The sequence below is a fragment of the Lepidochelys kempii genome, chromosome 8 (assembly GCF_965140285.1).
Source record: "Lepidochelys kempii isolate rLepKem1 chromosome 8, rLepKem1.hap1, whole genome shotgun sequence".
NCBI classification, from domain to species: domain Eukaryota; kingdom Metazoa; phylum Chordata; order Testudines; family Cheloniidae; genus Lepidochelys; species Lepidochelys kempii.
Genome location: NC_136387.1, coordinates 82,957,707 through 82,980,219, shown reverse-complemented (window position 1 = coordinate 82,980,219; position 22,513 = coordinate 82,957,707). Strand labels below are relative to the sequence as shown.

Below are 22,513 nucleotides of genomic sequence, written 5' to 3'. Positions count from 1 at the left end.
AATCCAACCCCCTGCTCAAAGCAGGACCAATCCCCAACTAAATCATCCCAGCCAGGGCTTTGTCAAGCCTGACCTTAGATATTTTTAAGGAAGGAGATTCCACCACCTCCCTAGGTAACGCATTCCAGTGTTTCACCACCCTCCTAGTGAAAAAGTTTTTCCTAATATCCAACCTAAACCTCCCCCACTGCAACTTGAGACCATTACTCCTTGTTCTGTCATCAGCTACCACTGAGAACAGTCTAGATCCATCGTCTTTGGAACCCCCTTTCAGGTAGTTGAAAGCAACTATCAAATCCCCCCTCATTCTTCTCTTCCGCAGACTAAACAATCCCAGTTCCCTCAGCCTCTCCTCATAAGTCATGTGTTCCAGTCCCCTAATCATTTTAGACTGCTTAATTTTGAAGGGCTACTTTTCATTAAGTGTGAGGCCTCAGATTGTTAGTTTATCCTGTAACTGTTTTTTGCCCTGACAACATGTGCCTTATATATGCAACAAAACTAAACTTCATAGGTCTCATTGATAGCATTTGTTGTCATTTGTTCAATGTTTTCTAGACTAACTTTTGTTGCCGGTGTAGTTAGGAATTAGAATAACGGAAAACAATCACCCTCTGAACCTAAATTATTGTAACACATTTCTGGATGTAATAAAAACATTACCTAATGTACTGCCCATGGAAACCTAAATGCAAAAAAAACCCTCTACCTTTCAGTATAGGAAAATTCTGTTCTGAACTAATCTTATAATGAAAATTCAGTATTAAAGCTTATAGTCTGGCCTTTGTTGTGCCTACCCTTTGCAGCACAGTGCTTTTGTTATGAGACCCCAGCACTTCAGAAGTGCAAAATGTTTTAGTTTAGGACTGTATATTCGGCTTACCATCAATTTGGGTTTTTTTTGTTAGCTTGGAATCCTAGAACATTTCTAAAGATAACTTGACTATAAATGGTGTGGGGGAGAGTATTTTTTATTAATTTAAAACAAACAAAAACCATGTAAGCCATGCTGTGCATCAGGCATTATAAAAATATTGTCGGCAAAATATAATGAAATGTAACCCCTCTCACCCATTGAAGGATCCTGGAACTGGATAGGAATGACACTAATAAAAAGGAGCTCTTGTTAAGGCCTGATGATGTCTTCCAAGTCTCATTTGGAGAAGGACATGGTGGGGAAACAGTGATGGACCATAACTAGTTCTCTGTCTCTTGGGAGGTTGATGGCAGTTCCTTCTCTTACAGCCACGAGGATGACTGATGCTGGCAGTAAAAAGGGTGGGTGGACCTGAACACTGTGACTGCTCAATCTAGAGCAGTGGTTCTCAAAGGCGGTCCGCCACTTGTTCAGGGAAAGCCCCTGGCAGGCCGGGCCGATTTGTTTACCTGCCGCGTCTGCAGGTTCAGACGATCGCGGCTCCCACTGGCCGTGGTTCTCCACTCCAGGCCAATGGGGGCTGTGGAAAGGACGGCCAGCACGTTCCTGGGCCCGCGCTGCTTCCCGCAGCCCCCATTGGCCTGGAGCGGCAAACCGCGGCCAGTGGGAGCCGCGATCGTCTGAACCTGCAGACGTGGCAGGTAAACAAACTGGCCCGGCTCGCCAGGGGCTTTCCCCGAACAAGCGGCGGACCGGCTTTGAGAACCACTGCTCTAGACTACTGCAGGTTCCAGTGATGCAAGCTAGTCCTGAGGGGCAAAGAGGCAGGTGGTTCTGATTCCCAGTATCCTCAGGCATTCTCAGAACCAGGATCATAAGCAGAGCTGGTCAAAACTTTTTTTGTTTTACATTTTTTTGTCAAAAATGGAGTTTTGTCAAATGATTTTTATGTTAAAAACTGTTCTAATTTTTTACATTTTCCCCTCTGCATGAAATTTGTTTCAATTCTAATTTTTTATTTCCCTCCCTCCCAACCCCCCACAAAAAGTGTGAGAATTTGCGTGCCACCGTAGGTTTTTCCCTTTTTCCCCAAGAAAAAAGGGGAGCAGACAAAACAAAATCAATGAGAAAGTAACACACAGTCACACTTTCACTTTCCCAATTTGGAAAACAGAATGTTGAAGAGTGTGTGAGGGGAATAATTTTCATCTTTTCCTTCTGTTTTCCACTGGTAAAAGTTGGAAAACTGTAAAGGTAAAGAAATGTAGAGTTTTCCATATTGTTAATTTTTTTGTATGTTCCCACAGAAAAATTATTTCCCAACTGGAAACTTTGAATAAGAGCTTTTTCCCCGATGGGGGGGGGGGGGGGGAAATGTCCTTTTCTGGCCAGCTCTAACCATAACTGATAGGTCTGAGAAGATCTGTGGAGGAGATGCAGGTTCTGACGTATACCATCTAAACCTCTGATGTATACCATCTCTAAGTTGAGCATTGGTGTGCAGAAGTTCCCCACAGGTATTGCTGAGTGCACTATAAAACAGTCTAGTATTGACATTTGTAGCAGAGAGACAGGACATCTGAACATAATAAAGTAGAAAGGGGAACAATTAATTAACACAATATATGGAAAGCTATTTGTCTCTCCTGTGTAATTTTTAGCTAGGACTAAAACTGGCCTTTCCTTTCACTAGAACAAATGTTAAAAGGAAATATTTTTCCTAAAATTATAGTAATCACTCTTAAATATATAGCCTTTTTGACCAGATGGTTACAACTTCTTGACCTAATACCCAGCTAAGAGCCAAATGAGATCTTGAGCCTGCTGGCTTGCAGGCTTTAACTTGATACCCACCCTTCTGCAGGGTGTGAGACAGAGTTGAAAGTTAAAACTTTACATCAGTGATACTCAGACCTCAGTGATTCAGGAGCCAAATTAGTAATCAGCAATACCCAAACAAGCCACAGTAGGTGAATTTATTGTTTTTTACTATAGTACTATAAATTCATATTTAAACAGTATGATGGGATTTGTTTAGTTTATATAATTCTCACAGCAAAATGACTGACCAAATATTATTATTTTATCAACTACAATTGGTTAATAATATAGTAAAAGTATCCTGATTGATTAATAACTTAGACTGGTTAATAATTAACTCACACAGTGTCTTAATATCGTGAGCTGCAAAGAGCCACAGGAGACACATTACAGAGCCACTTGCAGATCCAGAGCGTCAGTCTGAGTATCCCTGCTTTACGTAAATCATCGTATGAAGTGATTGGTATCTATCCCAACTTTAACTTGTTTACTTATCAAAAATCAAATGGCTTTGTCTCAGAAGTCTCTATTAATTATTGTACTTAGACTTGTATCAGCATCTTGTTGAAACCAGTATTCTACTGCTTATATTGTACAGTGTAACATATAGAAAGGAATGTGGCCAGTTTCTGCATGTGATATTTTAAACCAGTAATGCGTCAAGTTGTATCATTGTTATACTTTGTTGTGCTTACTACCTAACTGGCAATAAAGTAGTACTTTATCAGATTGACTGGAATCCTGTGTATTGTATTTATCAGTCTGGAATCCTGTGTATTGGGTGGAAATCGATTAATTTGGGCTTGTAATGAAGTGAAATCAGGCTACTGAAAAGTTTGATTTTATCGTGAATTTTAAATGTGCTTTTAATCCGTACAAAAAAGGTGCCAGTTTATGTTGGTAGTTTGTCACCTTAGCAGCTGTGCATTCTTACATGGCATAAGAACCTAAATAGATTAGAGTGCACGTCAGGAATTGAAATTTCCAACTCATTTCCATAGGCGGTTTTATAACTGTCAGACAGCTAGGTTTTCAGTGCCCGCTGACGAGGTCTGGATTCAGACCAATGACCAACGCCAGTGGTCGTTCGCGACTGATTGGTTGATCCTAGAGGATCTCCCAGGCGATCGCAATGTCCGGTGGAAGTGCAGTGTGGCTACTACTAAGGCAGACTCTCTGCCAACCCCGGCTCCACACCGCTCCCAGAAGTCGCCACTGCAGCCCTGGAGTTGGGGCGGGGGGCAGGGATCTCCTTCAGTGTGCCTGCCTACAAGCACCGCCCCCACAGCTCCCATTAACCAGGAGAGCTGCGGGGGCGGTGCTTGCAGAGAGGGGCAGCACATGGAACCACGTGCCCTCCACCCCACCCCAGGGGTGTAGGGTGCGTTGGCCCCTTCCGGGAGCGATGTGGGGCCAGGGTAGGTAGGGAGCTTGCCTTAGCCTCGCTGTGCCCGCCACCAACCGGGAGCCACCGGAGGTAGAGGTAAGTGCTGCCTGGCGGGAGGCTGCACCTGAGCCCCCTCCCGGAGGCAGCATCCCAAACCCCCTCCTGTACCCCAAACCCCAGCCCTGAGCTCCCTTCTGGAGCCAGCACCCCATACCCCATCCTGCCCCCCAACCCTCTGCTCCAGCCCTGCCCCACCTCCCTGTACCCCCTCCTGCGCCCAAACTCCCTCCTAAAGCTTGCACTCCAACCCCCTGCTCCAGGCTTAGCCCGGAGCCCCTTCTCACACTGCAAACCCCTCGGCCCCAGCCCAGAGTCCACACCCCCTCCCAAATCCCTGGTCCAGCCTAGTGAAAGTGAGTGAGGGTGGGGGAGAGTGAGCGACCCAGGGAGAGAAGGGGGAAGGAATGAGCAGGGCGGGGCCTCGGGGAAGGGGCGGGGAAATCCTGGGTTGCCCTTAGATTCAAAAAGTGATCTTGGGTGTAAAAAGGTTGGAGACCACTGACCTACAGGTTCCGGGGTCTGATAGTAAGATACAGAGCTTATTTATCACTCAAAAGAGAGAAATGGAAATTGAACAGTTAATTGGAAGGCAGAGGAAACAGCTGTGCAGAGAATGTTTTGGCTGTGAGCAGTCTGGGAAATGACGTTCTGTAGCATTTGCTGTTCTAGAAAGAGCAGAGACACGTAGTATAAATAGGAGGGCTCTGGAGAGGGCTGTCTCTCTACCACTGTGTATATTTATCTATAAATGAGCAACAGGGGAGGGAATCAAATAAGGGTAAGCAGTCTACCCACTGCTTAGAGTACCAACAGCTTTGCTGATTTGTGCTATTTTTTCCCCCCAGTATCACTGCATTACTCAGGCACAGGACACTGGTTTCTTCATATCAAGGGAAACTAAAATTCATCTAACAACACTCAGAATGGGAAAAGATTATTATTCAATTTTGGGAATTGAAAAAGGGGCTTCTGAAGAAGATATCAAAAAGGCTTACCGAAAACAAGCCCTTAAATGGCATCCGGATAAGAACAAATCCTCCCACGCAGAGGAAAAATTCAAAGAGGTTGCAGAAGCCTATGAAGTCCTGAGTGATCCCAAAAAGAGAGACATTTATGATCAGTTTGGGGAGGAAGGTAAGTATTTCTCTTACTCAGTATCTATCTGTGCTACACTCTTACAATGGACACTTAGTTGTGCTGAATGCCACAAGACAAGAAGAAAGTTTGTATTTATCCATGCATGTACTGATTTGGACAATGACTGTTTTCTTCTGGAGACTGATATATGGTAATTACAGAGACTTATATGTTAATAAATATATATAATCATGTATAGTGTATCCTTCATAGTTTAGAACCATGCTTAAGTCAATTTTGTTTATTTAAAAAAAAATTTAAAAGATCCCAAATCCATCTTATAGAACTTTTTAAATGTAATAAAGATTTGTCTATGACCTATAAATAGCTGGATGCATTTTATTTATTTTTGCCCCTGTGCTTTTTGAGATAGCCATCAAAATGTTACATAGAGACAGAGCGCCTCTTTGAATAATATATCTCTCAAACTTTTCATAAAGGATAATTTGCTTTTTTTGTACAAAACAAGACAGGATAATCCCTCTACTGAGCAGGAGTCCAGGTGTCCAGTCCTTAGTTGGCCTTGGCTTCTTGCCCGTAGAGGAAAGTATTTGCCTGATGTCATGAAATACCAGAACAATTTTTTAGTTTAACTGTAAACAGTAATAACGTGCCAAAGGGATGAGGCCCCAGAAATATTATATAGCCTAAAATGGTTACTTAAACAGGAAGCTCTTTCTTTTTTAATCATCAATTGTGATGGTTCCCCACCATTTTTAGGATTCAGCAGTTACTTTTTACACGTTATTTGAGACTCTAAACTGGTTAAGCACTGCCCACAGAAACTAGGTAGGCTCATTTAATCGTTAACATTCATTTGGGGCCAGATTCTGATAATTTTACTCAAGCTGAGTTGCACACTACTCCATCAGTAGTCTCATTGACAAGTAGCACTAATTGTGAAGTAAGTGCTATGCAAGATATCTGGCCCTTTATCAACGTGTGTGGTGCTGTCACTGATCATTGCGTCTTTGCAAACTTTAACTTCTATAAATGAGGCAAATTCCATAGTCTCTTGTACCACTGTGAAATGAGAGAATTCTGGAACTACAAGTCTTTACTGATGTTTCCACAGGTTCTCATGTCATTCATAAGACTCTGTTACCTGACCCGATTCTATTATCTGGGATTACTAAGGGCTCATGCATCTCCTTTGGTATTAGGCCCAGATTTATAAAGTATTCCATCATTGCTGCACTCAGCATTGTAATGCCTAAGTCTCATTTTCAAAAGGGGTTTAAGCACTTGACTGTTAATGGGATTTAGGCTCCTAAATTCCCAAGCTCCTTTTGGAAATGAGTCTTGGGCTCCTAAATCAATTTAGGCATTGCAATGCTAAGTGCAGCAATGCCTAAATAGCTGTAAAAATCTTGCCCTTAATCTTTTTGCCTTATTGCTTTTTTCCCTTTAGCTCTGTTTGTTCTTCTTTCCTATATGCAAGTACTTAATTAATCTACAGCTTAGGTAATACTCATTCCATTCCAGTGCAGTAGCACTTCCTAACCCCCTCCTAAAAATATCATTAGTCAGATTCTCCTAAGAGTGGAGGGCAAGGCATATAAAGCAGTGTAGCCTTTGGCAGTGTGGCATTGCATACCTGAAACAGAGGCTCAAAGCATGTACTTCTGTTTATTTTAGGCATAATATTAACAAAAGTATTGACAAGTTCCTGCAGCTATGTGTCTGGAAATATCCCTTGTCGCCTGAGTGGCTGCCTAAGCTCTGTCATTGTTGTCCAGAATGTAGTCAGTAGTTGTAAAGCTCTGTGATTGTTTTACAACCATGGAACCTGATGTACTTTCAGCAAAAACTATTCAGTATCTATTCTAGGAAGTATCATTCCACTAATCACATGACACAGTTTGTCATGCATTTGTTTGACAATACCAGTACTTCATTTTAAAAAAAAAAAAATTGAAAAACGTTTAGTGTAGCATTTGCCATAGCAAAACTAGAGTTATGATTGAGATGCCATTTCCATTCTAATGCCCCCTCTGCAGTTGTTCAGAACTTTATCAAAACATTCCTTTAGGGCTCAAACCTTTTGTGCTTGGGTTTAATCCAAATTTGTTTAACTTTTTAATTTGAGTAAAATCAGTTCAGTCATCCTGGAATTAAACAAATATTAAAAATCCATTCCTCATATCTGGATTAAATGTATTTGTTCAAGTTGGACACTTGTCTTGTTTTAGAGTCCTTTTTAGAGAAAGAAAAGCAATACATTTTTGAAGAAGATCAGTTTGGGGTTTTTGAATTTGGAAATAGTAAATGCTAAGGCCTATGGGTTGCTGCTTTGTGCTGTGCCACTGGTGGAAAGTGGCCCTAAAGTCAGCATTTCATGGGAGGATCACCCCTGTGTAGCTGTAGCACCAACTGGGGAACTCCTATGCTGACTCTTTCCCTGATGCCAGTGTGGAGGGAGTGACTGGGCTCCTTTATACTTAGCTGATACTTGGCTGCCGTATTGATCTCTTGCCAACCGCCAATGGTCCAATAACATCCTTTCAGGATGGTCTGTGTTGTGCTAGGCAACTGACTTGGGCCCAGGATCAAGAGGATGCAAAGGCCACTTTTGCCCTCTGCCACAGTTTTAGGGTAACTCACCCTTCTTGGTCCTTAAACGTTTCACTCTCAGCCATCAGTTCTCCTGGGCAGAGATCCATGCCTCAGTCAGAAGGGAGTGGGATTTTTAAGGATGCACATTTCCCTGATCTACACTGTGATATCCCCAGCCTAGAAGGCCATGGCCTGTGCTTTGCTTTTTCTCTGAGGGCTGTGACCAATATTTGGCCTGCAGTTACAAGTTACTACACAGCTTCTTCCAAGCAAGCACATTTATTCTGAAGGTAGAAGCATTACAGAGAAAGCATATAAAAACATTCCCATGTGCTAAAAATCTTACCAGAGGTCACCCACCCCCAACTCAGCACAGGTGTTAGGTCTTCAAACCCCACAACTGTTTTTTCCTCCTTGTTACAAGGTCATATCAGTCTTTAGAGCAGGAACCAGAACAATGGCCCTGCATCAATTTAAGCTCAGGTTATTTATCTACAAGTCCTTTCTTTGTCTCTTGATCACTGGAGAATCCAGTTTGAACCAGAATATGTGAGCCTCCACGGGAGGTGGTACTTCTCTTGAGGTGTTAGAACCTGAGTGATTTGCCTTAATCATCCCCTACTGTTTTTACTTCCTGGAGGAATTGTGGTAATCCTCCCCACTGTGGAGTGCATACCGTCCCTGGCCCACAAAGATACATAAACCATTTATACACTTAATTCAATATGGTCTCCCAAAGATATGTTAGGAAGTTGCCTTATCTGACTCTCACTCCTCCATTTGAGCTGCACTATATGCTAATCAGCTGCAGCTGAGGACCTAGCATTAAAAATTTATGCATGGTTTATGAATACTTTGAATTCAGCTTTTCTTTTAAAAGATCTGTCTCTAACATGGATTAGAAAGTAGGATGCATGCTGAACTGCTTTATCATAGAATATTAGGGTTGGAAGGGACCTCAAGAGGTCGTCTAGTCCAACCCCCCTGCTCAAAGCAAGACCAATCCCCAATTTTTGCCCCAGATCTCTAAATGGCCCCCTCAAGGATTGAATTCACAGCCCTGGGTTTAGCAGGCCAATGCTCAAACCACTGAGGTATCCCTCCCTTATGCTTTAGCATAAGACTAAATCCATAACTGCTTAAGGGCCTTAGAAGGAAAATGGTTGCATATAGTGCAGAGCTACCTTAATCTTACGAGGCAGCTTAGTGGTTAAGTGTTGCTGAGATGCTTAAGTATTTAGAACTGAAGGCCTCCTTAAGGACTGAGTGCCTTTGGCCTTAAAACCTCTTAAGCAAGGTCTGAGGAGTCAGGGGGAGAGTGGGGGAGGGAATTAACCAGTAGGAAGAAGTATATGGAGGTCATTAGCAAGGGAAGGGAGGTAGAAAAGAACTGTTTGTTGCGTGAGGTATGGTCTGGAGCCACAGAGTAGAGGTAGAAGATAACTGGGTGGGTGCTGGGGACTGTGGTAAATGAAAAGCTGGGCATGAGAAAACTGTCACCTGAAGGAAGTGGAAGGAAGATCTCACACTGGGAAGAATGGGGACAACCAATATGAAGAAGAGAAAGAAATAGTAGTCAATTAGTTGAGAAAGGAGATTGAACTATAAAGGACTCCTAGAGATGATGATGGGTTTTTTTGTTTTGTGTTTTTGTGGGGGAGTAAAATCTTGGATGGCCTGGGAAGAGGAGTGGAGAGTGGGAATTTTTACTAAGGAAGTGATAGGATGAGTTTGGTGGTTAGAGATAGCAAAGCTTCTTTACCTCTAAAGTTATTTTTAATCTCATAAAGTATCTAGAGCATAGGTTCTCAAACTGGGGGGGTCACAGTCTCCTCCCACAAAAAAGTTTCCGGGGGTCACAAGCACCTCCCTTTCTTCATCACTAGATGGGAGTGGGGGCTTTTTCTGTTTGTAACATGCAGGTGCAGTCCGGAAAAGGTCAAGAACCACTAGCTTAGAGTATTTGATAAACACAACTGAAAATTTCTAACTAATAAAGGAGCCTGCCTTTTTAACTTTTTTCTGTTTACTATTGTTTGACTTTGAAAACTTCAAGGAAATTAAATACAAAAACTAGTTAATGCAGCATTAAATTTGAGAAATCAAGCACCCAAAGAAGTCAGAAATTTTGAAAGTCAAAGTTTCTACAATATTAACTCTTCCACATAGTACAAATGTAAGATTTACTGTTTCTGGGAGGTTTTTAATGCTGGGTTGCTACTGATGGAAAATAGCTTTTAATAAACAAAAATGTGGCCAAACTTTTCTGGTTTGCTGCACTCCTTTCAACTTTCTCTTTCCTCTCCATTCCCAGATTATAACCCCCCAAGAAACAAAGCAAAACACAGTGTTTCCATTATCTCAGACTTGGTGAAGTCCTGTTTCCAAAACAATTATGCTTTCTGTTATCCATTCATACCAATGTGCTTTATGGCTAGCTGTTGATTTATGGTAGTTTCCTAAAATAGCACAGAATTTGACCCACTCTGTCTGACTTACACCCTGTGCAATCCCATTGATCTCAAGAGCACAGAAATTAGCCTAGTCTGATTAGAAACGGAGCATATTTGAAGCTTTAAATATAATACAACTTTATATATTCCATACCTATAGTGGCCTTGAAGGGCTTAACCCTAGTCCCATTGAGCAGATCCTTAGTTAAAAAAATTACATGGGAATATGGTCTTTAAGATCATGCAGACAGAGAACACTCATAATTTTCAGCACACTATTAAAACATTATTTACAATCCAGTCATTTCAATGAGTGACCAATTATTAAATAGATTTGCTGCTGATGGGGCATCTTATTTTAGGAAACAATTCTAAATCTTCAGAATTACTCCAGGTTGTATGATGATGAGTAGTTGCTACTCTACAGTCCACTGGCAAGTAGGGTGAGGTCTCTTTAAAGAGGAGCCCTTCAATCTCTGCTTACTGTTCTATGTTTGTGCAGTTGTTAAACTACAAGTCCTTTCAGTATTTGTTTGTGACTCAAGACAAAACTGTATTTTACTCTTTATGTTGTTAATAAGTACCAGGATTGAAAACTAGTATGGACTTTCCTAACCTTGTCCATATGTCCCAATTAGGGTTGAAAGGAGGAGCTGGAGGACCCGATGGACAGGGTGGCACCTTTCGATACGCTTTCCATGGTGACCCACATGCCACATTTGCAGCATTTTTTGGTGGCACAAATCCTTTTGAGATCTTCTTTGGGAGAAGAATGCCTAGTGGCAGAGACACTGAAGACATGGAAGTGGATGGTGATCCTTTTGGATCTTTCACTAGTTTTAGCATGAATGGATTTCCAAGAGAGAGGAATACAGTTGGTAGCCAGCCTCGTCGTAAACAAGATCCCCCGATTATCCATGAACTTAAAGTATCATTGGAAGAGATATATCATGGCTGCACAAAAAGGATGAGAATTTCCCGAAAAAGGCTGAACCCAGATGGCAGAAGTGTGCGAACGGAGGACAAAATCCTCACCATTGAGATCAAGAGAGGGTGGAAAGAAGGCACTAAAATCACTTTCCCAAAAGAAGGAGATGAAACACCCAATACTATCCCAGCTGATATTGTTTTTGTCATTAAAGACAAAAGTCACTCGCTCTTCAAGAGAGATGGTTCAAATATTATCTATCCTGTTAAAATAAGTTTGAGGGAGGTAAGTTTTGTGTTAGTTGATGGCGCAAATGAAATATAAAAAGAAATTGTCTTAGCATGGTATTGTGGCTACACTGCAGAAAATAAATCTGTAGCAATTATCATAATTCAGCACTCCAGTTCTCTAGCTAATACAATTTAATCAGACTAAGTATAGTGCATAGTTATCAGTACCAGAATCATTGGCTTTTTTTACTGGGGTCTGCATCATATGTTGTTAAGTTTTGTCTATGGCAACATACAGAACGATCTGTGAGAAAGGAAAGTAGAGCATATTTGCCATTTTTCTAAGTTTTAGTACTACAGTAAGTACAATAGCTATCTATATGTAAATGCAGATTGGGTTGAAGTAACAATGAATGCATCCAATGTAATGGACTCCTTTCTGCTATGATATACCGTCCTTATCATTTCTGGAGTAGAAGGTATCTAGAACGCACGTCTAGAATATTTTCACAGCTCACCAATGGAGCTTAATTTAGCAAACTTGCAAAATATCTTTCCTTTCATATCAACACATTTCAGTGTGCTTTTAGAATATATGGAGGTGGATTTCATGAGGATAAATTGTGAGCAGGTGTTGTTATGGGAGTTATATGTGATGATAAAAATAAGTTCATATCTTCTTTTTTAAATGCACTCCAAAGACCAAAGTAGTTTTGCTTTCAGAAACAAAAATAAGAGATTGGAGAGTGTTTTCTTTAGTGTTTGAAGACAGTTAAAGGAATTGATTTTCCCCAAAATGAATCAAGTCTGTATTTTTAAAAATGTAGCATTAAGGAATAGTGAGAATAAACAAATCTCAAGCGATGTGCAGAGGACGTGCAAAGAAAGTCTGCCTGTATTCTGAACTTTAAAAAAAAATATATTTTTTTTAGATTTTTCATGAGATGAACCACATAATACAAGAGGAAAAGCACTATGTAATGACAGGATGGGTAATGTGGTTTCTGCATAAATATCATAATTCTTCCACTGAGTCCAAATAACACTGAGTTTTGTCAGCACAGATTAAGTACATAGAGGGTAGGTGGAAAACAAAAGCAATCCTTGCAGGCCAGAAGTACAGTATTAAATGCATAAGTATTTAGATAAAAGAGGAGATTAGTGGGAATTATCTCTATTAAAAAACAAAGTGCTTAGTTTGTTTTTGTTTTTGCCAAGAAATTATATCTTGATACAGAGCAGGTAAATTCTTGGTTTGTATTTTAATATTTACTTTAATTTGAACATCACAAATGTGCACATAAAAGGACACTGTGAAGATTGATAGCAGAGTTGAGCAAATAATGGATTTTTTTTTTGGTTTGGAGATCAAACCAAAAAATCTAGGAGGGAAAAGAAAATCCCATTTGATTTAAAACCAAAACCATTTTTTTTCCCAAAATGTTCATTTTGAATTGACCAAAACGGTTTGGTCTATTCAAAACAAAACGTTTTTGGGTCAGCCATTTCAGGAGGTTTTCCAACCCTCCTCCCCTGCTTTTTTTTTTTTTTTTTAATTGGCCAAATTTGAATTCAAAATGCCATTTCAAAATGAAACATTTCAAATTGTTTGAGGTTGCTTTTTTTTTTTTTTTTTTCTGGGCCAAAACTATTAATTGAATTCAATCAAAATTCTCAAACTGGTTTGGGACACCAGAAAATGCCTTTTTTTTTTTTTAACCAACAAAAAAATCTTAGCCACATGTTTTTTGCCCAGCTCTATCAAAAAGGCTCAACGTAAATGTCAGACACTAGCCCTAAAATAATTTTAAAAAGCAAAGTATGAGCAAAACAAGCGTTGCAAGAGTCTTACAATGAATAAATACTCTATGTAACCCGAAGTGCAATGGAGCTAGGACTCTGAATTTCTAATGACAGCTGAGATGCTGCTTGTTTGGTAGAGATTCATGAGCAGAAGACAGTGGGAGTACTGAGCGTATTTGTTCTGTTTGTACTGATCACAGCATTATCTGTTGATGTTTAGGATGCGGCACCAGGGAGTAAACCCTTTCCTGACTGCTTTAGATGTTATTCTGGGGCACTGACCATTGTTTTGATATTGGAGAGAACATTGGTAATAAAACAAGCATCCCCTTTTAAAGGGAGCTACATAAGTTATTGTCTTTCAGTTTTGACAGTTCTCTTCAGTTATGCAAAATAATCCATGTATTCACAATATCATCTTTTTCTAATTCTGTAATCTGAAAATTCAGTTTTCAGTACAAATAAGCTTTTGATGGTTGCCTCTTTCTCATGATATGAACTATTTATTTTAGGCTTTATGCGGCACCTCGGTCACCGTGCCAACAATAGAAGGAAGAACCATACCTATGACAGTAAATGAGGTTGTAAAGCCTGGGATGAGGAGAAGAATTATAGGATATGGGTTGCCATTTCCCAAAAATCCCGACCAACGTGGCGACTTAATTATAGAATTTGAAGTAAATTTCCCAGACAATATTCCTCCAGCATCAAAAGAAGTACTTAGGAGAAATCTTCCTGTTTCATAAAGGAATGGACTGTGTTAACACTGTTTCAGCAGGACACTGAAAATGCAGAAGACTGGCAAGTTCATGCTGTAAAAGTGCAATCTATATCCATTTGTGGAATATTCATTTTCTTTTGTGGGGTGGAGGGAGGGAATACTGTAATGCTGCATGAGAAGAGAATGGTTAAATACAAGTCACGCGGGTGACTCTTGCAGTAAAACATACAGGGAAAACCACTCACTGTATCTTACTTAGATCTTCCTAATCAGAGAGTTTATTCAGTATTTTGCTTACATGTAAAATGTAATCATTTTGCAAAAGCTCAGTGCACATATTTCTAATAAAGTACTTGAGCATCCAAGTACTTTATTTTATGTATCTCTAGATTATCTATGTGATGCTACCCACTAATATCAGAAGTCAGAATTCTTATTAGAAATACGCTCATGTAATATCCACAGATATTTAAAGAGACTAAAGCATTAACTGACTCCATTTAGATATGAAGGCCCACATGCTACCTTCCATTTCACAAAGCAAAGGCTAGCTAAATCTGTTTGTAGAGCTCCTGAACCCACAAAAGAGTGTGAGCCTTCTCCCAGCTGCCCCAGAAGCTGCCTCAGCTGCTCTGGGGAAAGGTGTAGCCACACTGTGACATGCTCCCTTCAGAAATCCAGCTGGGGAATACTACTAATCGGTGCTAACACCCATTCCCTAGGGATGGATTTCAGTCCAACCATTGGCAGGACGACATGGTATCTTGGCTCTAGAAGGAGCCATGCTGTCCTTTTGTGGAAGGTTGCCCGTGGAACGGTGTAAATAAAGGCACTTGGCTTACACACACACACTTCAAGATCATGCAGATCTCAGGACATCTGTAGAATTCAAGGGCTGAACAGTCTACCACTTCCGTAAGAGAGAAGGGACAAAACCCAGCTCCCAGCTAAAGGATTCTGAGGAAACTTTTTGGGCCTGACCCAAAGTTCATTTAAGCCAGTGGAAGTCTTTCCATCAATTTAGCGGGCTTGGGCTTTAGTTCCTTTGTGAATAGAAACATGACTTTCCTAGCCCTTAAGGTGAAAACACATATATAGGGGAAGGAGAGAGCTCTCAGTAATTGAGTCTAGTATTATAACATGCTATAGGGCTGGTTCCCTTGGTTGCAGTATGATTTTGGTCATATAATTGCCTTGCAGACTTACTTTCATAACTTAGGTTTTAAAAACATGCCACAGTGCTTTAATAATGACATTCTTAAGGGAAGATTTATTTTTCTTTATAAGAAGAAAATATTATTCTTATTAGCAGTCATTCATTTACCTGTGGAAATCTTCTAGTTATCTGCTCTGGGTAATTTAGGTTATAACAGGGTGTTTAGCAACATCATATAAATGATTTTCTGTAGGAAGGTGGATTATGAGAGTTGGGGTTAATTTAGTTAGCCTTTTTTTAATGAGCCCTTGCACAGAAGAATCCCACTTCAATTTTTCAAAGGAACACATTCCTAAAAGATACTGTCAATTTTTTAACTACAGTTTCTCTTTCATACAGCTGACACATATGATAGTGTAAATCATATTCATTTGCAGTCCTAAACAAGCAGGGAACCTGAACAGTAGCTGGAGTGATACTACAAAGGGAAAAAAAGTTTTAAAATTAACTGCTACCTACTGCTTATGCCTATTGTTATCCTTATATATTGTGTTCATGCATTTAAAAGATTTCCAGTTTCAGTATGTTCTGTATGGCATTTCTCATGTGTTTTTTAATAAACTTGTTTTTAACTTTTTTTTTTTATTTTTTGCCATAACCACATGCCATAAACTCTGCGAAGAGCAAATGAGGCTGAGCATTTGAAACCAAGTCTTGGGCACCCATAATCTAAGTAGCTACAATACTTAGAATAACTGCAGATATTTTTCAATGTCCAACTTCAGGTCAGAGCAGCAGGGCTGAATTGGCAGAATTCCATAGTAGTCCCTAATAGTGAATGTTTACACATACGGAAAACTAAGTTCTTTTATTTCACCATTTCTGAATATGGTGTAAAACTTAAAGTACAGAAAAAGCTGCCACATCATTCTGAAACATTTTACAGTTTTCTCGGTGGAAGGAATATTTTTTTTCACAGAATGCAGTCAGCCTGTGGAACGCATTGCCACTCCTACTGGTGAGGAGATGAGTTTAGCAGGGTTCAAAAAGGAATTAGACACCTTGTATAGACAACAGATAAAATTTTCAAAAAGTGCCTAAGGACTAGATTTGTTAAGGGATTTTGGTACCTAAACCAGCAGCCAGGTGCCTAATGGGATTTTCAAAAGCATCAAGATGCCTCACTCCCATTGAAATCAATAGGAGTCGGGCACCTGGGCACTCGTGAAAACCCTACTAGGAACTTTGCTGCTGGTTTAAGCACCCAAATCCTTTTTAGAAAATCTGGCCCTGAGTTCCTTTTTTTTTTTCCAGAAGGGACTAAGGCTACTCTAAACTAGAAAGTTATTTAGGTTGGTTTAACTATGTCGGTCAGGGGTGTGAAAAGTTAAGCCAACCTAAGTCCCTGTGTAGACAGAACTAGGTTGACAGAAGAATTCTACCATCTCTTGGGAAGGTGGATTACCTACTAAACCAATGGGAGGATTCTCCCTTTGGCATAGGTAGTGTCTACGCTGAAGTGCTATAGTGGCACAGCTGTAGCGTTTTACGTGGAGAGATGCCCTTAGGTGCTTATGGCTTATTGAAAGTCAATAGGACTTAGGGCCAGATTCCTAAAGGAATTTAGGTGCTTAAAGAGGCAGATAGGTGCCTAATTCAACCAGGTAGGTACCACTGAAATTTTCAAAGCCAAAGGTCAGGTGACTCCTCAAACACCCTCTCCCAACTGCTCAAGTCCTTTAGATACCTACATTTCTGAATAAGTGCTGCTGTGACCCAAAAGCTAACATGTTGCTTGGAGCCCTATCTCAAGCCAAAGCTCTGGAGACCCTAAAGCTGATTTTAAAACTAGGTACAGAAACGTCTATCTCAGCAGCAGGGCCTGATCCCATAAGTGTGCTTTGAGCACATCTAAGACCTGCTACCAGTCAGACCCTGCAGAAGGAGGGCCAGATGTAGGCTACCAATAGGTGGAGTGACAGCACCTACAGAAAGACAGCCAAGAGTTCAGGGTAATGTAGGGTGAGCGTGAGGGAGATACAGAGCATGAGCAGGAGGTAGGTAGTAGCCCATGCCTTCGAAGCCGAAAAAACGTCTAAGTGGCTGAGCTGGCTTAGGTGCTGCACTCTGGGAGAAGATTCATGGATGAAGATCCCTATCTCTAGCCCGTCAGCCACATGTACCAGGTGAGCAGCTTAGATGACTAAGCCCCTCTCCTAAGCTAGCCAGGAGTGAAATGGTTAAGTGGCTCCCCACTCCCAGCTGCCTAGCTTCTGACAATCCTTTTGTGGGGCTTATCTACATGTGTGTTTAAGCCAGATCAAATCAAGTTAATCCAGTTTGACCACATGTCCACACAATACAACCCATCATTTGCACTAACTCCACATTTACTGGGAACTCTGGAATCCTCTTGCAAAGTGGACTAGGTTTGCTTATCAGAGGGTAAGCAGGTGTGACTCAGGACCCTGATGACAGCCACCTGGAAAGCCAGCTACAGTTCTGCCCTGATGCAACAAACCCTGATTTCTGCCCTGCTTCAGCTGAGCCTGACTCCTAGCAAAAACCTGGGCCAAGGCCAAAGAGTCAAATCCCCTGTAGGGAACTATGGCATGTAAGTATCTATCTTTACAATTCATTATTGTTGCAGATGGGAGCTAGGAGTTCCCGTCTTTCCGGTCCGCCATATTACTTCAATATGGCACCATTGCAGTCTGTATCATTGCTCCCCTTCACGCTGTCCTGTGATAGATTTTAAAACCAAAAGCATTCATTTGTGCAAAATTCAACAGTTTATTGAGACTTACAGGAAAATAAATTTGGTTAGTTTTCATGAGATATAACTGCCCGTTGTATGCCCAGTCAAGGCACAAACAATACTGCTCCTTGTTGAGGTACAAATGGCTGTAACTTTCATAGTATCTGACAATCACTGTAAGGTATGTCTACACTACGGAATAAGGTCGAATTTATAGAAGTCGGTTTTTTAGAAATTGGTTTTATATATTCGAGTGTGTGTGTCCCCACAGAAAATGCTCTAAGTGCATTAAGTGCATTAACTCGGCGGAGCGCTTCCACAGTACCGAGGCTAGAGTCGACTTCCGGAGCGTTGCACTGTGGGGAGCTATCCCACAGTTCCCGCAGTCTCCGCTGCCCATTGGAATTCTGGGTTGAGATCCCAATGCCTGATGGGGCTAAAACATTGTCGCGGGTGGTTCTGGGTACATATCGTCAGGCCCCCGTTCCCTCCCTCCCTCCGTGAAAGCAAGGGCAGACAATCATTTCACGCCTTTTTTCCTGAGTTACCTGTGCAGACGCCATACCACTGCAAGCATGGAGCCTGCTCAGGTAACCGTCACCCTATGTCTCCTGGGTGCTGGAAGATGCGGTACGGCATTGCTACACAGTAGCAGCAACCCCTTGCCTTGTGGCAGCAGACGGTACAGTACGACTGGTAGCCGTCATCGTCATGTCCGAGGTGCTCCTGGCCACGTCGGCTGGGAGCGCCTGGGCAGACATGGGTGCAGGGACTAAATTTGGAGTGACTTGACCAGGTCATTCTCTTTAGTCCTGCAGTCAGTCCTATTGAACCGTCTTATGGTGAGCGGGCAGGCGATACGGACTGCTAGCAGTCGTACTGTACCATCTTCTGCCGGGCAGGCAAGAGATGAGGATGGCTAGCAGTCGTACTGTACCATCTTCTGCCGAGCAGCCATGAGATGTGGATGGCATGCAGTCCTTCTGCACCGTCTGCTGCCAGCCAAAGATGTAAAAGATAGATGGAGTGGGTCAGAACAAGAAATAGACCAGATTTGTTTTGTACTCATTTGCCTCCTCCCCTGTCTAGGAGACTCATTCCTCTAGATCACACTGCAGTCACTCACAGAGAAGGTGCAGCGAGGTAAATCTAGCCATGTATCAATCAGAGGCCAGGCTAACCTCCTTGTTCCAATAAGAACGATAACTTAGGTGCACCATTTCTTATTGGAACCCTCCGTGCAGTCCTGCCTGAAATGCTCCTTGATGTACAAGCACCCCCTTTGTTGATTTTAGCTCCCTGAAGCCAACCCTGTAAGCCGTGTCGTCAGTCGCCCCTCCCTCCGTCAGAGCAACGGCAGACAATCGTTCCGCGCCTTTTTTCTGTGCGGACGCCATACCAAAGCAAGCATGGAGGCCGCTCAGCTCACTTTGGCAATTAGGAGCACATTAAACACCACACGCATTATCCAGCAGTATATGCAGCACCAGAACCTGGCAAAGCGATACCGGGCGAGGAGGCGACGTCAGCGCGGTCACGTGAGTGATCAGGACATGGACACAGATTTCTCTGAAAGCATAAGCCCTGCCAATGCATGCATCATGGTGCTAATGGGGCAGGTTCATGCTGTGGAACGCCGATTCTGGGCTCGGGAAACAAGCACAGACTGGTGGGACCGCATAGTGTTGCAGGTCTGGGACGATTCCCAGTGTCTGCAAAACTTTCGCATGCGTAAGGGCACTTTCATGGAACTTTGTGACTTGCTTTCCCCTGCCCTGAAGTGCATGAATACCAAGCTGAGAGCAGCCCTCACAGTTGAGAAGCGAGTGGCAATAGCCCTGTGGAAGCTTGCAACGCCAGACAGCTACCGGTCAGTTGGGAATCAATTTGGAGTGGGCAAATCTACTGTGGGGGCTGCTGTGATGCAAGTAGCCCACGCAATCAAAGATCTGCTGATATCAAGGGTAGTGACCCTGGGAAATGTGCAGGTCATAGTGGATGGCTTTGCTGCAATAGGATTCCCTAACTGTGGTGGGGCTATAGACGGAACCCATATCCCTATCTTGGCACCGGAGCACCAAGCCGCCGAGTACATAAACCGCAAGGGGTACTTTTCGATAGTGCTGCAAGCTCTGGTGGATCACAAGGGACGTTTCACCAACATCAACGTGGGATGGCCGGGAAAGGTGCATGATGCTCGCATCTTCAGGAACTCTGGTCTGTTTCAAAAGCTGCAGGAAGGGACTTTATTCCCAGACCAGAAAATAACTGTTGGGGATGTTGAAATGCCTATATGTATCCTTGGGGACCCAGCCTACCCCTTAATGCCATGGCTCATGAAGCCGTACACAGGCAGCCTGGACAGTAGTCAGGAGCTGTTCAACTACAGGCTGAGCAAGTGCAGAATGGTGGTAGAATGTGCATTTGGACGTTTAAAGGCGCGCTGGCGCAGTTTACTGACTCGCGTAGACCTCAGCGAAACCAATATTCCCACTGTTATTACTGCTTGCTGTGTGCTCCACAATATCTGTGAGAGTAAGGGGGAGACGTTTATGGTGGGGTGGGAGGTTGAGGCAAATCACCTGGCTGCTGGTTACGCGCAGCCAGATACCAGGGCGGTTAGAAGAGCACAGGAGGGCGCGGTACGCATCAGAAAAGCTTTGAAAACCAGTTTCATGACTGGCCAGGCTACGGTGTGAAAGTTCTGTTTGTTTCTCCTTGATGAAACCCCCCGCCCCTTGGTTCACTCTACTTCCCTGTAAGCTAACCACCCGCCCCTCCTCCCTTCAATCACCGCTTGCAGAGGCAATAAAGTCATTGTTGCTTCACATTCATGCATTCTTTATTCATTCATCACACAAATAGGGGGATGACTACCAAGGTAGCCCAGGAGGGGTGGTGGAGGAGGGAAGGAAAATGCCACACAGCACTTTAAGCACAGCACTTTAAAAGTTTACAACTTTAAAATTTATTGAATGACAGCCTTCTTTTTTTGGGGCAATCCTCTGCGGTGGAGTGGCTGGTTGGCCGGAGGCCCCCCCCCCACCGCGTTCTTGGGCGTCTGGGTGTGGAGGCTATGAAACTTGGGGAGGAGGGCGGTTGGTTACAGAGGGGCTGCAGTGGCAGTCTGTGCTCCAGCTGCCTTTGCTGCAGCTCAACCATACACTGGAGCATACTGGTTTGGTCCTGCAGCAGCCTCAGCATTGAATCCTGCCTCCTCTCATCACGCTGCCACCACATTTGAGCTTCAGCCCTCTCTTCAGCCCGCCACTTACTCTCTTCAGCCCGCCACCTCTCCTCCCGGTCATTTTGTGCTTTCCTGCACTCTGACATTATTTGCCTCCACGCATTCGTCTGTGCTCTGTCAGAGTGGGAGGACAGCATGAGCTCGGAGAACATTTCAGCGCGAGTGCGTTTTTTTTTCTTTCTAAGCTTCACTAGCCTCTGGGAAGGAGAAGATCCTGTGATCATTGAAACACATGCAGCTGGTGGAGAAAAAAAAAGGGACAGCGGTATTTAAAAAGACACATTTTATAAAACAGTGGCTACACTCTTTCAGGGTAAACCTTGCTGTTAACATTACATACATAGCACATGTGCTTTCGTTACAAGGTCGCATTTTGCCTTCTCCCACCGCGTGACTACCCCCTCAACCTTCCCCCCTCCCTGTGGCTAACAGCGGGGAACATTTCTGTTTAGCCACAGGCAAACAGCCCAGCAGGAATGGGCTCCTCTGAGTGTCCCCTGAAGAAAAGCACTCTATTTCAACCAGGTGACCATGAATTATATCTCACTCTCCTGAGGATAACACAGAGAGATAAAGAACGGATGTTGTTTGAATGCCAGCAAACATACACTGCAATGCTTTGTTCTACAATGATTCCCGAGTACGTGTTACTGGCCTGGAGTGGTAAAGTGTCCTACCATGAAGGACGCAATAAGGCTGCCCTCCCCAGAAACCTTTTGCAAAGGCTTTAGGACTACATCTAGGAGAACCGCAAATGCCAGGGCAAAGTAATCCTTTCACATGCTTGCTTTTAAACCATGTATAGTATTTTAAAAGGTACACTCACCAGAGGTCCCTTCTCCGCCTGCTGGGTCCAGGAGGCAGCCTTGGGTGGGTTCGGGGGGTACTGGCTCCAGGTCTAGGGTGAGAAACAGTTCCTGGCTGTCGGGAAAACCGGTTTCTCCGCTTGCTTGCTGTGAGCTATCTTCAACCTCCTCCTCCTCCTCACCTTCTTCGTCCCCAAAACCTGCTTCCGTATTGCCTCCATCTCCATTGAAGGAGTCAAACAACACGGCTGGGGTAGTGGTGGCTGAACCCCCTAAAATGGCATGCAGCTCATCATAGAAGCGGCATGTTTGGGGCTCTGACCCAGAGCGGCTGTTCGCCTCTCTGGTTTTCTGGTAGGCTTGCCTCAGCTCCTTCAGTTTCACGCGGCACTGCTTCGGGTCCCTGTTATGGCCTCTGTCCTTCATGCCCTGGGAGATTTTCACAAAGGTTTTGGCATTTCGAAAACTGGAACGGAGTTCTGATAGCACGGATTCCTCTCCCCAAACAGCGATCAGATCCCGTACCTCCCGTTCGGTCCATGCTGGAGCTCTTTTGCGATTCTGGGACTCCAT

At 42.9% G+C, this 22,513-nt stretch overlaps 1 protein-coding gene across 1 annotated transcript; it reads left to right on the top strand.

Moving 5' to 3' along the window:
* The first annotated feature begins 3,858 nt into the window (after positions 1–3,858).
* Positions 3,859–15,765, top strand: DNAJB4 (DnaJ heat shock protein family (Hsp40) member B4). Its single transcript, XM_073357262.2, has 4 exons — positions 3,859–4,181; positions 4,991–5,279; positions 10,930–11,504; positions 13,765–15,765. The coding sequence occupies exons 2-4, from the start codon at positions 5,069–5,071 to the stop codon at positions 13,996–13,998; spliced, it is 1,020 nt and encodes a 339-aa protein (XP_073213363.1). The 5' UTR covers positions 3,859–4,181; positions 4,991–5,068; the 3' UTR covers positions 13,999–15,765.
* The last annotated feature ends 6,748 nt before the right edge of the window (positions 15,766–22,513 follow it).